At 44.2% G+C, this 18,099-nt stretch overlaps 1 protein-coding gene and 1 long non-coding RNA gene across 3 annotated transcripts; both read right to left on the bottom strand.

Annotated features, from left to right (window-relative positions):
* LOC140120735 (uncharacterized) lies at positions 1 to 1,573 on the bottom strand. The gene is made up of 3 exons (XR_011853965.1): positions 1,476 to 1,573; positions 1,166 to 1,338; positions 1 to 200 (listed from the first exon to the last, which is right to left on the bottom strand). It is a non-coding gene; the product is annotated as an uncharacterized lncRNA (long non-coding RNA).
* Positions 1,574 to 11,686: 10,113 nt separating this feature from the next.
* Positions 11,687 to 17,000, bottom strand: LOC140122715 (serine/threonine-protein kinase PDIK1L-like). Of its 2 annotated transcripts, none has more exons than XM_072143845.1 (3): positions 16,335 to 16,995; positions 14,003 to 14,219; positions 11,687 to 12,090 (listed from the first exon to the last, which is right to left on the bottom strand). In XM_072143845.1, the coding sequence occupies exons 1-3, from the start codon at positions 16,887 to 16,889 to the stop codon at positions 11,855 to 11,857; spliced, it is 1,008 nt and encodes a 335-aa protein (XP_071999946.1). In that variant the 5' UTR covers positions 16,890 to 16,995; the 3' UTR covers positions 11,687 to 11,854. The 2 variants fall into 2 exon arrangements, with proteins under 2 accessions (XP_071999946.1, XP_071999947.1); XM_072143846.1 differs by having other exon boundaries at positions 11,896 to 12,090; positions 13,999 to 14,219; positions 16,335 to 17,000.
* Positions 17,001 to 18,099: the final 1,099 nt, after the last annotated feature.

Genomic DNA, 18,099 nt, shown 5'->3' on the forward strand with positions numbered 1-18,099 from the left:
AGTAAATAAGCCCCTATTTATGTCCTATATAATAAATTGGATTTTCTACCGAGTTTGCCTAGTTGCCAAGTTTACATACTTGGCAACAGTTTATATACTGTGGATTCTACTTATTGGTTTCCGTGCATCAGCACCTAAAGTTGCCTTCAGGAAGCAGACGAGCCAATACTATTTTATTTTCTTGTACCATGGAGTTGCACCTAGATAAGGATGCAAAGAGTTGGAGTTAGTGAAACAACCGGTTTTAGAAAAAGCAAAAAGATCTGCGTCATATGATAAATTTATCAATAATTTATGAATACTAAAGGGCGAGACGAGATACTTCTAATTCCTGTTAAGTTGCAGTAAGAGTGTAGGAAAGAGTGACGGCACTCACCGACTTGATCAGAAAACAAAACCATCCCTTATTACAAACATGCAGGGGGGGGGGCGGAGCAAGCCTTGGCAACGGGGCCGTTTCGCGCTTAGTAGCGCTTTCTCAAGCCGATGGTGCCGCCCACTTACGGCGTCACATATATACACACGTGATCGTGAACTTATTACAGTGTATCATATAACCTGCAACATATGATACATTGTAAGTTGGGTGGCGCCGCCCACCGACGATCATGTGTGCATCACGCGTGCACGGATGCATGTTTTTCGTTTGTATTAAAGGACAATTTCGTTTTCTGAGTGAGTGCCATCAATCTTTTCTACACCCTTACTTTGAATCATTTTGTTTGCCGACCACCACCGAGCACCACCACTTGAAGCAGGACTCGCTGTGTATTGAAATGCAAGGATTGTCCCTGTGTTAGATATTGCCCGCCAGATCTCTTTCCACGATATAATTTTTACAGGAATTAGATTCAGGAATTCCAGATACATCATGACAGGATGTAAAATTATGTATTCATGTTGATTATTCTACATTTGACTTGTTTGCTTGTGGAGCTTCAAGTTCAGAGCTCATAGGGTGTTCCCTTTTCTTGTTCTCAGAACTTAAGGCTTCGGTCTCCTATTACTAGAGTCAGAGCTCTGGTGGAGGTTGGCAAGAAGCAAGGCAGGGATTTACTACCTCGGATTTACTACCTCGGATCAGACAAATGTAGGGGGTTTTTGTGTCATTTCTGAACATGTAGGACAGGATTGTTTGAGCAGTCTGTCGAAGATGCAGCTTTACCTCTCCTAAGAAGGTTTTCACAAGGATTATTCGCTCTTTCTGCATATTAAAAAAAATGCAAAACACTAAAATTACTTCAACGTAGAATTGTCCCTGTTCAAAACCTCCCTGTACGTCCACCTAGGCCCTGCGAGTAGATGCCAGTGAGTAGTCCTGTTAATACTCTTTCCTCACTAAATTAAATAAAAAACAAACACGTTTATACATCTTATTTGTTCGGTGATATGATTTTGTAGCTATATTTGGCGTTTGCCTGTGGTGCAAGGTAATGATGGGTGTTTGGTGACGTACACTAATCCCCGTTGCTTACATTGACGCGATACCAGCTGCAAGTTTATCATTTGCATTTCAGGTCTGATGAATCCAAAAATTGGAAAGGAAAAAAAACAAGTACTTGACATCAGTCATAACAAGCGAACCACAAATAATCCCGAGAATCACGAACTAGTGACAGTATAATGTCTTATTACAATGATCGCCATGGAGCTACTCAATGAATGGCTGGGAACCAACCTACATGCTTCATCTTTTGAACTGTGAAAGCTTTATTCATCTAAAGTACAATTCAGTTGTCATTGCTGCTGAAATAGTAGAAAAGGGAACCCTCCAGCCAGAGGTCGCATTAATATTTTTCCAGAGGGGTAACAATTCTCTTCTCGCTATTTTTGAGGAATATTTTTAGCCGAGGAGGAGTATAACGTTTTCAGTGATACATATAAATAACTCCTAGGTGTATATTTATGCATTAAAATTCTTACAGTCAGTGTTTTCCGTGCTTAAAATGGCCAATTGAGTAATTATACTAATTTTAAATCATGCATTAAATAATGGGGCCCAAGCTTTTTATTGTCTCCTTAAAATATTTGAAGCTACAGACCAGACCATGGCGGATGCCCCCAGACCACCCCTGCCCGAAACATGGCTGACGCCCAAGACCCCGCTCTTCCAGACCGTGGCTGACATACCAGACCCTGCCCCCTGTCTAGACCTTGGCTGACACACCAGACCCAGACCCCTGTCCAGACCATGGCTGACACACCAGACCCCGCCTCCTGTCCAGACCATGGCTGACACACCACACCCCGCCCCCTGTCTAGACCTTGGCTGACACACCACACCCCGCCCCCTGTCTAGACCTTGGCTGACACACCACACCCCGCCCCCTGTCTACACCTTGGCTGACACACCACACCCCGCCCCCTGTCAGACCTTGGCTGACACACCAGACCCCGCCCCCTGTCTAGACCTTGGCTGACACACCAGACCCCGCCCCTTGTCCAGACCCTGCCCCCTGTCTAGACCTTGGCTGACGCCCAAGAACTCCCCCCTGTCCAGACCATGGCTGACACACCAGACCCCGCCCCCTGTCTAGACCTTGACTGACACACCAGACCCTGCCCCCTGTCCAGACCATGGCTGACACACCAGACCCCGCCCCCTGTCTAGACCTTGGCTGACGCCCAAGAACCCCCTTGTCCAGACCATACATGACACCCAAGAACCCCCTTGTCCAGACCATAGATGAAGCCCCAGTCCCCCCACCTCCTCTCCAACCATGCATGGCTGGTGACATTGATCACACAGACCTGATTGTGGTAGATGCTGGCCACTAAAGATGAGCAGACCTGACATCCGGGTTCTGGTACGGCTAGCCGTAGCTCTGATTGACCAGGCGTGTCCATAACAACCGAAAATCCATACGGTCTTAGAAACTGACTGATAGTAGGAGGTCACTATACACCAGCTGTATATACACCAGCTATAGCTTCCGGCGTTGCCCAGGATAGTAAATAACTGCTCTTAGCTATAACAAAGTAGAATGGGTTAATAAAAAATATTTTATCTATATCTGTCTCTCTCTCTGCTTTCTCCAACTATCTCTGACTGTCTTTGTCTCGTCTCTGACTATCTGAAGGTCAAGCATGACCTTCAGGAAGCCTTATGACATGTGGGATTAAAACCAAACCAGTATATCTATTCCAGAAGGAACAGACTCCCAACTGTAGACAGAGCGGTTTCTACCTGGTTGGGTCTCCTCAGTACCGTGTAGAGATCTGGTTTTACTTAGCGAGAGGCTTCTTCCTAGGGTCGGAAAGTAAGAGTTCTCCTTGTGGAGTCTTATAGCCATGGATGCTGCATTAGGGGATTGTGGGAAAATATGCAAGGTTTTCCACATATATACACACACAACCCCACACACTCAGATTTAGTGTGTGTAGAGAGAGGGATTCACCTAAAAATGTACGGCTTCTTTGGGACTTTATACACGATATATGCATTCCCATATATAACTCTGCTGTGCAGCACTGATGTGATAACTCCCTATGTCAGCCCCCAGTTCCCTGGTAGATCTTATGGGGCACATTTTCCTCTGGTCCAGCCCCGGTTTTGCATATATGTCATTGCGTGTTTGGACACATGAGGTACTTTTCAAAGACCAATATTGCGTGTAGAATTGTCTGTGGCGCTTGTGGTCGGGTTAACGCAATCCTGCAGACTAAAGGTTCAGGACCTGTAGGTTTTTTTTTTTTTTTAATTGTTTTATTGACAGCCACAAAAAGAACAGGAAGGCAGTAATGGCCGTAATGATTTAGGCCTCTTCTTATGAAGTTCTATGTAGGACTGGGCTCATATCATGTTGTAAAGTTTCCCACTATACACAGAATGAGGGTCGCTGGTCCCTACTCTCCCGAGAATGCAGGAGGAGGAGCCATTGATTGGCTGTCGATGTTCAAGGTGTTTCACCAATTATGTCACTGTCCTTTTAGGGACATAACTGAGGTCCTTATAGATTATAACAGAGAAGATGGCCACAAAGAAGGCCATGTCTACTGCCATTTTTGCTAGCTCACAGTCATGTGTTCATTGAAAGCGAAAAACACCAAATTTAAGTTTATTTTTAACAGGGAACCTATCAGCAACGCACTATTTTATGGTTATCACATGTCCCAAAAGCCCATAACATGACAAAAGCATAGGTTGGCAGAGAGACAGGTACCTTAGTAGAATCCCAGTATCATCTAAACTACACATCCCACCAATAGGACAAACACACATAAGCTTTTGTCATGTGATGGCCTATTGGAACATGTGATCACCAAATAGTGAGTTGGTGACAGGTTCCCTTTAAATTATTGATGTCCAGAATATAAGAGCTCATGTCACTCCTACCTTTATACCAGGTGAGCACAAGTCGTAGCTCTACAGATATTGACAGAGATAAATTAATAAACCACGAGTGGTTGATGTTGGAACAGAATGTCCAAGAACTTAATACCAAAAGTTACAATTTTTTTACGTCGGCTTCATTCTCCATTTAATAAGGCAGAGCGATTACCGCGGGACAACTATGGTTCATGTCGTTAAAAGCTGATGAAAAACATTGCCCAACATCTGAATTAGGGTTTAATACTCTCATGTTTCCAGCCAAATAGAAGCTATGGAGCGGGATGACGGTATTAAGTATTGATCTGCAATTTAGGTCTCAAGACCGAAGAAAACATCGAAGCCAAAGAGACGGCGCCTATCATTTCCTTTTGTTAAGATACAGAATGAGAGAAAAAAAATGTTCAATGACTCAGTGGAGGATGGAGAATATGAATTGACTGCCACTTCGTTAATCATTGATTTCCAGGCTCCTGGTGGTTATTTTCTACATATTTGTCTTCATTTTATGTCTTTTATAGAAGATGACATTTACCATTGTCTGGGATGATAGGACACACTTCACAGCTCTGTACAATGAGTAAACCGGATACTCTGTGGGAACAATGACGGAGGTGAACTGAACAGTCACTAGAACCATAGACAAGTGGTAAACACGGAAATACACGGAAGAAACGCACAGTCACATTATTTTAATGTCTTCTTTATATATATATTTTAGGTACAAGTTACACACGGTTCATTGCAATCACCCCCCAAGCAGCAGAATCAGACACACTTTTCTTCCAGATTGCATGTTATATTGTGAAATAGACGGTCACATACATTTGAGTACAGAATAAAATTCATCATTATGCCCCATTGGGGGGGCTAAGTATTTTAACAACTTCAAGCGTGAACACTTCCCTTATGGAGTGATAGCTGCAATTATATAGGCAAGGAGAAGATATTATACAAAGAACAGAAATTTATCCTCCAAGTTACACCTAATGCAAGAGGAGAGCCGACGCATCCTCTACGTACTCGACCGCGCAGGAGGAGAGCCGACGCATCCTCTACGTACCCGACCGCGCAGGAGGAGAGCCGACGCATCCTCTACGTACCCGACCGCGCAGGAGGAGAGCCGACGCATCCTCTACGTACCCGACCGCGCAGGAGGAGAGCCGACGCATCCTCTACGTACCCGACCGCGCAGGAGGAGAGCCGACGCATCCTCTACGTACCCGACCGCGCAGGAGGAGAGCCGACGCATCCTCTACGTACCCGACCGCGCAGGAGGAGAGCCGACGCATCCTCTACGTACCCGACCGCGCAGGAGGAGAGCCGACGCATCCTCTACGTACCCGACCGCGCAGGAGGAGAGCCGACGCATCCTCTACGTACCCGACCGCGCAGGAGGAGAGCCGACGCATCCTCTACGTACCCCGGCCTGCGCAGGAGGAGAGCCGATGCATCCGCTACGTACCCAGACGCGCAGGAGAAGAGCCAACGCATCCTCTGTGCCTCGGCCCGCGCAGGAGGAGAGCCGGCGCATCCGCTAGATACCCGGCCGCACAGGAGGAGAGCCGACGCATCCTATACGTACCCGACCGCGCAGGAGGAGAGCCGACGCATCCTCTATGTACCCCAGCCTGCGCAGGAGGAGAGCCGATGCATCCGCTACGTACCCGGATGTGCAGGAGGAGAGCCAACGCATCCTCTGTGCCTCAGCCCGCGCAGGAGGAGAGCCGGCGCATCCTCTATGTACCCGGACGCGCAGGAGGAGAGCCGACGCATCCTCTATGTACCCGGACGCGCAGGAGGAGAGCCGACGCATCCTCTATATACTATACCACACAGCCTATCTGACAGATACTTTATATAATACACCAGACAGGACACATCCTCTATATACTACAGCATAGAGGAGAGATGACCGATTCATTATACACAGACAAGCAAATGTGAAAGAATTATTTGGATCCGATTTCCAGGCTCCATATCTCAACATCCACTACAGCTTTGAATTCGATACTAGCATTATTTTATGTACAATCGTCCAGGCTAAATTTGACATGCAACTACTTAGCATGTGCTTAGCAAGGCAAATGTTACAGTTTTGCTCCTAAAAATCCAAATTTAATTTATTATTTTGTAAATCCACCTTTATATTCCAGCACTGAAATCCTTCTGGACATGTGCTCGAAATCTGCCCCCAGGTCTGCTCTACAATGTTGGTGCATAATGGTCAACCCCCTTTGGTGCGGAGAGTTTTCTCTTCAGCTCTACCCACAACTGGTCGATTGGATTTAGATGTGAAGAATGTGGGGGCCAATACAGCAACTCTCAATTTTCATTTAACTATTTGTTTGCCAATCATGACAAGTGGTTTGGGTTGTTGTCCTGCTCAAACGCTTACCATGGATAGAGCCATCATTTCATGGTTTTATGCCAGAGTTCTCTGGCAACAGGTTCACCTTAAAGGAAACCTACCACTGGTAATGGTAGGTATTAGCTGTAAACACCGGGCTTACCTTTGCTAGTGTTTTAAACAGCTATATCGCAGTTTAAACACATTTTGATGAACAGACCCGAAGCAGCTTCGGCGATCGTGCGCATCAAGCGCCGAAGCTACCTTGGGTCTGTTCATCAAAATGTGTTTAAACCGCGATATAGCTGTTTAAAACACTAGCAAAGGTAAGCCCGGTGTTTACAGCTAATACCTACCATTACCAGTGGTAGGCTTCCTTTAACCCCTTAACGCTGAAGCCACTTTTCACCTTTCTGTCACGGCCCATTTTTTCAAATCTGCCCTGTGTCACTACAAGTGGTTATAACTTCAAAACCCTTTATCATATCCAAGTGATTTTGAAATTGTTTTCTCGTGACACATTGTACTTCATGTTCGTTACAAAATACTTAATACCCCATATGTGGTGGTAACCTGCTGTATGGGCACACGCCAGGGCATCGAAAGGAAGCTGCGCCATTCAGAACAGATTATGCATTGTCACTTTATAATGGCTATACAATCTTTATTTCTTTGGCAATTTGGACATATAAGGGCTTATTTTCTGCGACATGAGATGAACTTTACAAATACTTCATTTTAGTGGGTCTGTAGCTTATTGATGAGATTTTATTAACTCTAATGTATGGGTGAAAAGAAAATTGTCAATTTTGGGTTCCACCATACACTAAAAATACTATAATATTTTTATTCTCTAGATCACTACGATTACGGTGACACCTCATTTATATAGTTTTTATATATTTTACAGGAAAAAAAACAAATATAAAAATCTCCTTTGTTTTTGCATCGCCATCTTTTCGGAGATATAACTTTAATATTTTTTGGTTGACAAAGCTAGTTTAGGGCTTATTTTTTACGTGTTGAGTTGTCCTTTTCAGTGGTACCATTTTGGTGCACATAACTTTTTTTTGATCACTTTTTGGAACATTTTTGTGAAGGGATTTTATGAAAATTTACATTTTTGGCGAGTTTTTTGCATTTTGTTATTACGGCGTTCACCGTACGGGTCCAATAATGTTTATCACTTGTTCAAGCTATTCTTCACCTAATACAATGTAATACAGATATATTACACTGTATTATGTGACAGACTGAGCATGCTGCGCATGCTCAGTGTGTCACAGCCGGGTCCTGCCAGAAGGCAGGGACCCGGCTCCCGGCAGGAGGATCGCGCAGCCCCGGGCACCGGCAGTCCCGGGGCTGCGATCGGAGCAGCGGACCCCCCCGGTAAGCGCCGTGGGGGGGTCCGATTCCAGCGAAAATGGCCCTGACACGTGGTGGGGTAACTCGTTCAACAGCAAAAGAATATGTCGCCAATTTAGATTCCCCAAATTTCATGGCAGCCGCCATTAAAAGAGGCCGGGATAGTAAAAGTCACAGATGCACTTCAAAAACATTACATTATTTTCTGATAAGGGATGTTACCACTATTTGGTAATTTCAAAATATCCACCTAACATCACAACAAAGTTTCCATCTGTATTCCTCTAAGAGTTCCATTATGAAGGTCATCGCTGGAGAAAATGGAGCAGAAATAATACATTTCATCTTTTTATGATTATGTTCCACCTTCACCATTTGAAGCTTTTCCCATCTCGCTTATCAATATAAATGGATATGTTGTTTTTTTTTGTAGGGCCAAAACTAATTTTGATTTCATCGAGCGAATCTAAGAAAATAAAAACAAAAGTTCACTTTAGAAACAGGAAATAATTAAAAAAAAAGGTCTAGTCCCGTTACATTATAAGCCCAGTACCGACGACCTTCCAGATATTTTAGTTTGTGAACGTATGTAATTTAAGTAGAAATTTACTAAAAGGTCATACGGGAATTCACACTCCGTTCCAGATCAATACCATATATTTCTACATTACGCAGGTTTATCTGGCCTGAAATTATGAATTTACAGAAATGTCAATTTTGGACTAATATTTGGTTCCAATGTTCAACACATACATACTACAGGCAGTCCCCGGGTTACATACAAGATAGGGTCTGTAGGTTTGTTCTTAAGTTGAGTTTGTATGTAAGTCGGAACTGTATATTTTATCATTGTAATCCCAGCCAGAACTTTTTTGGTCTCTGGGACAATTGGATTTTAAAAATGTTGGGTTGTCATAAGAATCAATATTAACACTAAAGCTTCATTACAGACGCCTGTGATAACTGTTACAGCTGATTATTGTAGCCTAGGACTAAAGTACAAGAAATTACCAATATCCAGAGGTCCGTTTGTAACTAGGGGTCGTATGTAAGTCGAGTGTTCTTAAGTCGGGGACCGCCTGTATTTAACATTCAAAAAGAAAAAAAAAAAAAACCATCATAATAGCCACATTCTCATAGTATAACGCTGGAAAACGTAGGGTGGAAAAAAGCGTGACTTGGTTGCCAAAACCCAATGAGACGAAAAATCCTTAAGTTTGTAATGCAGCTGCCCTCCTATGTGGCTCTGTGTTCATTAATTGAAGTGTCTGTGCTCGTGTAGCTCAGCTGGTCCAGCTCCAGAGATGTTAGTTTGCAGGCAGAAAAACTGGAGGGGCTCCGGCTTCTTAATTGAAACATGTTAAAAAGAACCATATGTTCTAAAACGCAATCCATCTAAATGGCAAAACGCACATGAAAAAGTGACGTCTTTCAAGCGGTATCGCTCGTAATCATACCTGATAATATGATTGATGGAATGATTAAGAGCGATACCACTCGAAACGCGTCACCTTTTCATGTCCATTTTGCCATCTAGACAGATTGCTTTTTAGAACATATGTTTTTTTAACATGTTTCAATAAAGATGATGGATTTTATATGAAATTGTAGCCCTGTACCCCTCCCATTTTCACGTCTGCTAAAACCCAATACAAGGGTCCAATGTGGCTTCTCAAAGCACCGTTCACCATATTCCAGAACAGTTCGCCTTTGAGACTAATGTGAAAAGTCTTCCAGGCCCAGGCAATAGTTATTTTCTAGACATCTGTACATAATCAAACGTTTAGCTTTCAGACTTCTAAACCTATAGAACAGATACACTAGACCTATTTCAAGAACATCTGTTAGGATTCCCGTAAGAGGTTTAGGATTCCCGTTTCATCACTTCATTTTTTCCTCTCTACCTGTACACAGTCCCAAGACATATGCACGACCGAGCCCTTGTGCAAACCTCCTATGAAACAATTAAGTGGGTACATTTTATGGCCTCGCTGAGGGGTTAGGGACCATCGCAATAGAGACTTGGACCCTGCCTCCACAAGAGGTGTTGAGAGAAGGTAAATAAGAATAAATCCTCAAACTCTCCATAGATCTCTTTTCCAATCTCCCATACATGAAACAGGGATACAAATATAGGGAGGATTTCCCATCAAGCCAGCAAAAAACAAAAGACAGATAGCAGGGGACCACCTCTGTGGAAGAACTATATAGATAATTTGGACAGGCCGTATAAATCAATGGGGGCCCGATAGTTTGAAGAAGAGGTCTTGGTTGTACCAGCAGGGCATTGACTCCTCACATCATAGCCCATGCCTTCCTTCATCATAGAGGACCACACGACAGAGTCCAGATACCTGCACAGTGTTGGTGCAGCAAGTCAGATTACAAAAACAAGCAAGTTTGCCAACGCGACCCTGGTCATTTACACCTCTAACTTCTGCATCTACCAAGTCCCTCTCAAACAGGAACACTGCTCCAGTCCCAGGATGCACAAAAAGCCACTCTGCAAATGTTAGAGATAACCAAATTTGACCAGATGGACAAGGTTACCCTGGTATGGCTCACCAATAAGGCAGTGGATGCAGGGTCACACAGTTATGATCACCTTAAATACAGACAAGTTCAAAACTACTGGCGTTAGAGGCAAATCTTCTTGGGGCCCAGACTATAATCCCACAGTGCAACTCAGATTATGTAGAAGCATAGGCCTCATTGAATACCATTTGGGAGGTAAAGTCTACTCAACAGGTTCTATAAATATGGGGAAACAGGGTGGGGGGTTAATACTGGCACACATTCCCATTACTCGACTTATTACATTGTCAAGAATCAGGAGTCTTCCCTTAGTACTGGACGGGGATTCACAGATTTCAACCATTTACCTTCAGATCAAATGGTTGAAATTAGAAATCTCTTAACCCCCACTTTACTGACTGCAGTAGTCAAAAGGAAGGAAAAAAAAATAATCTACCACCAAAATCCATCAAGATAAACAAGAGACACTTACTCCTAGATCCAGGCACCAAGACAGTGGTATTCTTATATTTGTTATCCATAGCCTCCTTCCATCTAGCCAGAAAAAGATGTTTGGGGGGGGGGGGGGGGGGGTATCAGAGCCCCTATGTGCTCTAGCTTCACAGGCTGTTACACTGTGTAAGAGCACTCCTCCTCCACCCACTCAGTACTAACTGCTTCAGAGATTACAGGAAGTGCAGGGTGAGACATGCTGTTACCAGGTAAGAGCTTGTAAAGTCAGAGCCCTTCTAGCTCATTGTCATAATTTTAAAAGTTGATTTTAGCAGGAAGGAGGCCATAACTATTTACTACAGTCACAGTGCCTGGATCTGTCATTGGTTTATGCTGGATTTTGATGTGTAGCATATTAAAAAAAAAAAAAAAAACACCTAGTATGCTCCAAAAATGATATATTTTAGAGACAATAAATAAAAAAATTGTCCAGTTCAATGATTCATTTGCAAAACAGGGGAAAAGTACAGAAAACACCTGTAGACTATCAGATATGAACCCTACAAAGCAAGTTTTACTTCCTAGAGTCCTCTCATTCTATAGGATGCATTCACATTTGTATCGCCGGACACTGCCCCGTGATTTACCAAAATACAATTACAGAGGAAGCTGCGTCGCTGTCAAACATATTTTTAATTAAAACAATAAGTTAAAATACAATAAAAATGGCAAGGACACTTTTCAGAGTGCTGTGTACGGTTTCCGATATCAGCATTAGTAGTCTCGCTCCTAGACATGTCCTGTCCCAGGGGACGGTCTCACAGAGACAAAAATAGACGAGTCTATGCACCAGAACGCTGTCGCTTCTCTCCGTAACACAATTGCTCTATGCGCTTTTCCAACTCAAAAGCATCGAGTCTTTCCTTAGCGTTCAGGGCCAACATATCCAATATAAGTACACACACTTCATTGGGCATAGACTTTTTATTCTTGATTGGGATGTGAAGCTCTAAGTTCGGGTTATCGAGCATTGCCTCCCCGACAGAGATAAGGTTCTTTCCTTGACAGATATATATGCCTAAAAAGAGGAAAAAAAAGTTTTTGTGCAAAAAAAAAAAAAAAAAAGTGTCATAATATTCTCCCACATTATTGCGCATTAGGACAGAAAACACCAACTCCTGACCCTTAAATAGAACTACTAGTGTTACCACTACCAAAGCACATTAGGAACAATGTATTTCAATGTGCATGCCTATTATTTTGGCCCATCTTGGTAGGTCGATGTGCCAGAAATAAGTGTAAGCCAGCTAGCACCACTTTTCTGGCACCAACCACGGTAAACTTGTTGCTCCCTCCTCACCGCCTTCCATTGGAAAATGTGTGAATTTGCTGTAAATATGGTTTGGCTATTGCTAAGGTTCATTTTCAGGCCCACCCCCCCCCCCCCCCACTTTAAAATTGTAGAATAAAACTCAAATAGAAACCAGAAAATTTCTGCTAATTTCTGATGCTTGAGAAATGGCTACAAAACTACTGCTGGTGTTAATTCTGCATAAACTACGCTACACACGCAGACAGCTTTTAGTTTTCTCCACAGGACCCGAGACACAGACCACGAGGCAGCCACATGAACAGGACTGAGGGAACTGAGTCTAAGCCTGAGGTAACATTTCAATTATGAAATACAGCCAGGACATGGTCAGTGTTTCAAAGAACCAAAGACATTTGTGCGATTAAGCCTGTACGGTTTGTTCCGAGGTTCTATTCAGAAATATGTAATTATTTAGCCAAAAATTCTATTCCAACTCAAATAAAGGAAGTCCCGGATTTAAGGACACTAGACTTGCAGGGGACCTCTATTTATAGACGGACCCCTCTGCCCCCTCTGACCTCTGGTGACCTCTCTGGATGTTACTATAGTCCCAGGCTGCAATGATCAGCTGTAAGGTGTCTAACAAAGCTTTATTGATAATCCTTGTTCCGGTGAGCGCAAAAAAAAAAAAAATTCTGAAAATCCAAAAGGTCACTGGGATAACAGAAGTTTGTTTTTCTCTAGCGACAATTATAAAATATATCAGTTACGACTTGCATAATAATTCAACTTAAGAACAAACCTAAAGAACCTATATGTTGTACGTAACTCAGGGACCCTCTCCTCCACCATATCCTGCTCTTCTCTGGGGTGGCACAATGCCCTTGACTAATACATTCCACATTAAAAAAAAAAAAAAAAAAAAAAAAGTGCTGGTGCATAAATAAGCTGTGATACACAATAGTCAGTTTCAGATGATCAAATAGACATTAGAGAAAGTTGAATTACCTTAGTCAGTCATTGGTTTTTCACTTAAAGGGAACCTGTCACCAGGAGACCCATTTTTAGCACTCCCCCAGTCCCCACAGAGCATAGTACATACACTGCCAAAGTGTTTTTGTATAAAAAAATAGGTTTTACAGAAAAAAAGATATGTTATATTGTACCTTTCATTAGCATCTGCTGTGTGACTAGGCAGTTGCCAAATGGGAGGGGCTGGAAAGGAGCAGTTCCCCCCCCCACCCTTGGGAAACATGTGACCTTTTCAAATATACCAATAACTCCCCACACTCGGGATTGGCTGTAGAGGAGCAGGGGGCGTCGCTAAGCCAAGTGATGGGTGTTTTCATATATTTGAAAAGGTCACATGGAGGAGCAGTTTCCCAAAGGAGGGGGGGGAGGAACTGCTCCTTTCCAGCCGCTCCCATTTGGCAACTGCCTAGTCACACAGCACATGCTAATGAAAGGTACAATATAACATATCTTTTTTTGCTGTAAAATCAATTTTTAATACAAAAACACTTTGGCAGTGTATGTACTATGCTCTGTGGGGACTGGGGGAGTGCTAAAAATGGCTCTCCTGGTGACAGGTTCCCTTTAAGTTTTAAATTAAATGCAACTTTTTGATACATGTTCTCGATGTACATGAAAACACATAGTCCCTGCCAGACATACCCACCGAGCAGCTCTTTCTTTGAGTCTGCATCTCTGAAGGTAATCATTTCGATCATCGCCCAAAAAAGAATTCCAAGGGAAAAGATATCGGCTTTTGCTGTGTAACGCCCTTCAAAAACCTCTGGCGCCATGTAGAAATCCGAGCCGCAAGCTGAGGAGAAGCGATGCTGGTTCACATTTACGTTCCCTTGACAGACTTTACTCAGACCAAAATCTGCCACCTGGAAGGAGAGAAACCTGCGTCAGGTCTCACAACCAAAAGGCAAAAATACACAACAGTCTAAGAGGATGGGCAGGGGGTTTCATTAGGAATTTAACGCTACAAAATTTGAGTAATAAACTTAGCAAGTGTTCAAGGTCCTATTAGGACATTAGGGCAATGTGAATGGGGCTTAGTGATAGCTCAGTGTAGCCATGCCTCAGTTCACCTGACACTAAGCATAGCCTCTGCTGATCCGATATTGATAACCTGTCCTAAGGGAAGGCCATCAATATCGAGCCACGGGCAGTGCCTTCTATGGGCTATCAAATGTGTCAGATAAAGTTGGACATTGTGGCTCACGTCTCTTCATTAACTTAAACAGGACCTGTCAGGACCATAAAACAAGTACAGGCCCCTATGTGGTTTTGGGTCCCAAATCAACCTGCATGACAGCTGTGACATTCTTTCACACTTTCGTTGAAGAGTCTGATCATTTCAGATGAGGCATCGCAAATGCACCCCACCCAGGCTTCAAAAGATTCTCATTATCCCCTTTTATTCGTTTGATTTTTGTTTTGTTTTTAAAAGGAGTTGTTACATTTCCAACTGCACTCCTGAGAGCTCGTGGGCATCTCCAAACAGCACAGGAAACACTAGGAGAGGCGCTGCAGTCAGTGGTTCTTGTGCTGTTAGGGTGATGCCACACGTTGCGTTTTGACCTGCGTTTTCATTGCGTTTGAAACGCATTACAACAGCTGAGGAGAGGTGATTTGCCTAATTACATCGCTGCTAACATTTCCGTTTACAAAACGCATCGTAAACGCGATGTTAACACATGCGTTAACAACGCGTTTTGTTAACGCATGCGTTAACATTGCGTTTATAAACGTAAACGGTAATGTAATTAGGCAAATCACCTCTCATCAGCTGTTTTATATGCGTTTCAAACGCAATGAAAACGCGACCAAAACGCAACGTGTGAACGCGCCCTTAGGGTGATGCCACACGTGGCGTTTTGAACCCGTTTTTTGGTCAGTTTTTTAAGCAATCCGTTAACAAACACATCCGTTTTTGTCCATTAGTAATGCGTTTTTTAACAGACTGCTTAAAAACGGACCAAAAACGGGTTCAAGACGCCACGTGTTGCATCACCCTTAGGAGACAGCCAGGAGGTCCCGTGCACGGGTGAGAGAGCAAAGTTGTTGTTGTTGTTGTGTTTCAATTTCCTACAAAACACATTTGCATGAATAATTTGGAATAATGGAAATTGCTGATACCAACGGGGTAAAAGGTCCAAGGTCAGAGTCCAAAAACACGCTTTTGGGCTGTTTTTAAGCAGTCAGTAAAAAAAAAAAAAACGCATGCGTGTTGGTGGAGGGGGGGGGGGGGGGGGGATAATACTACATGAAGGTAGAATAGGGATGGGGCAACCTTTGCCCACCACCACAGCTCGTACAGTAGAAATGGGAATTACGGCTCTTTTGGCTCCTAAACAGTCCCTAATATATAAATAGGGAGCCTCAGGCAAATCAATCCCCCGACATAAACGGGCAAACTGGGGCCCACACAAGGCTGTATTCACAGGAACGTATGGGGGGACATATATATATATGTACACTTCTATGGCCTCGAGGTGCAGTACCGTACCCCATAGAAAGATGGGACATATCCTACAGAATAGGGGGGGGGGAGCTGCTGTACTACGGTGCGGTGGCCCTACATCGTGCGCATGTAGCCCAAGTCTGAACAAAAGGAATTCATGGGGGACTTTATACAAAATAACCGTGAGGGGAGATGTTTACAATAAGAAACTATAGAATATTTTAGAATTTTTTTTTTTTTTAATGCCGCCACGAGAAATCTCAAAAACATGCAGTTTATTTTATAAAGCATGAGAAACTCAATGCCGAGTTCAAACATTGCATTTGAAAACACAATCCAGAGGCTTCTCCATGATCACACGTTGAGGTAACATTGTGTTTGCATAACGCGGTGGATATGCAAACTGCGCAGTGTGAACGCAGCCTTATTTATAACACTGATGACTGGGGTCAGGTCCTAGGATAAGATGTCACTTGTGTTACTATTACAGATATAACTTGTGATGGAGGTAAACGCCGTCAGAACGCCTCACCTTGAGCTCGGGGCCAGACTCCCCCTGGGACACCAGGACGTTTTCTGGCTTCAGGTCCCGGTGCACGATCTGGTTGCGGTGGAGGAAGGAGATGGCGCTGGCCAGCTGCTGCATGACATGGCGGTGGAGCCGGGGATCAGGACTGTGGGCCAGGAGGAAGTCATTGAGATTCCCGCCATCACAGAACTCAGTGACGAACCACAGGGAAACGGCGTCGTCCCCCGCGCACGGGCGCCGGCCCTTCAGGCAGGACTCCACCAGCAGCAGGTGGCGCGGGGTCTGGCGCTGGTGACTGACCGCCTGCACCGAGGACAGCCCCGGCCCCGTCTGCAGGAGACACTCGCTCATGCGGAGGACATTGCGGTGCTGGCTCTGGACACTGCGCAGGGCCCAGAACTCCTGTAACGCCATCTCCACCGTTTCGGGCTCGCTGCATCGCGTCCTCTTCACCGCCACCCGCAGGCCGGTAGCGGTCACCGCCGCCTCATACACCACGCCATAGCTGCCTCTCCCCACCTCGCGCAAGATCTGGTATTTACACGTCAGCTCTGCCATGGATTTACCTCAGGCTCTAGCGCGGGAAGTTTACCTAAAAAAAAATGGACGTTGACGTGTGGCGGTAAAAAATGCCAACGGGTGGAACGGTTTAACCACGCCCACATAACGCGGCAAACGCTTCTCAGCTTTCACAGCAAATGCTGACCGTTTCCCTCCGTTTTATGACAGGATTTTAGACATATTTTTAGTTCAGATTTCATACAGTAAAAACTTTAAAAGGCTGGCAGATGTTTTCTTTTCCTTTTTGGTGACAAGTTTTTATTTTGCAATTGTTTAGCAGTGGACATACAGTTTATCTGCAATATGGCTACATGCACACTGCCGTGAGCCCGCCGCACCGTAGCACAGCGGCACACGGCAGCGCGGGGAGAGGAGGAGGTGAGCACAGCTCACCCCCGCCCCTCTCCATAGCGATATATGGCTGCGGCTCCGTAATACGGGAAAAGATAGGACAAGATAGCACACCGTACCGCTCCCGTAGGGCGCCGTGAGCCCATAGAAGTGTATGGGGGACGTATATCGGCTGCATATACGTCGGCCGTATATACGTCCCCCATACTGTAGTGTGAATGTAGCCTAACATTGGTATTTATAGGTGACCGATTCTAATATGTATTGATGGGGAATTTTGGCTGTGCTCCTGAGTCAATTATGATCTTGTAAGCCAACGTTGCTAACCATTTTGGGGATGACGACCTGGAAAACCACATCTGCTTGATTTGCATTTTGAAACACAATGCAACCAGAATGGGTAGAGAGGGGCTTGTTTATGCATTTCAACTGGAATGCATGCAGTCAGTAATGAGCACCCCGTGTGTCTTACATGTAAACCGAGCACAACACGTCAGGAAACATATCATACGTTTGAACATGTGTGTCTAGTTTTTGGAATTTTTTTTTGTAAGGGAGGTGCCACAGGTTCTCGGGCCGCAGATGAGCACAGGCAACCAGCGTCCAGTGTCTTTTATTGCGCTGATTGATGATCGCATGCATTTGCATACAAACGCATATGCGGTCACCTGCGGCCCTCCCAGTGTGCTTTGCTTCCACTACAAAACTCCCTTAGGGTGGGGGCACACGTGACGTTTTGAACCTGTTTTTAGTCATGCTTTTTCAGTCCGTTAAAAAACGCATGCGTTTTTTTTAAAACGCATCAGTTTTTGTCACTTTGTCCCAATTATCTTAATTAAAAACGGACAAAAACAGT

The sequence above is a fragment of the Engystomops pustulosus genome, chromosome 3 (assembly GCF_040894005.1).
Source record: "Engystomops pustulosus chromosome 3, aEngPut4.maternal, whole genome shotgun sequence".
In the NCBI taxonomy this organism is placed as follows: Eukaryota; Metazoa; Chordata; class Amphibia; order Anura; family Leptodactylidae; genus Engystomops; species Engystomops pustulosus.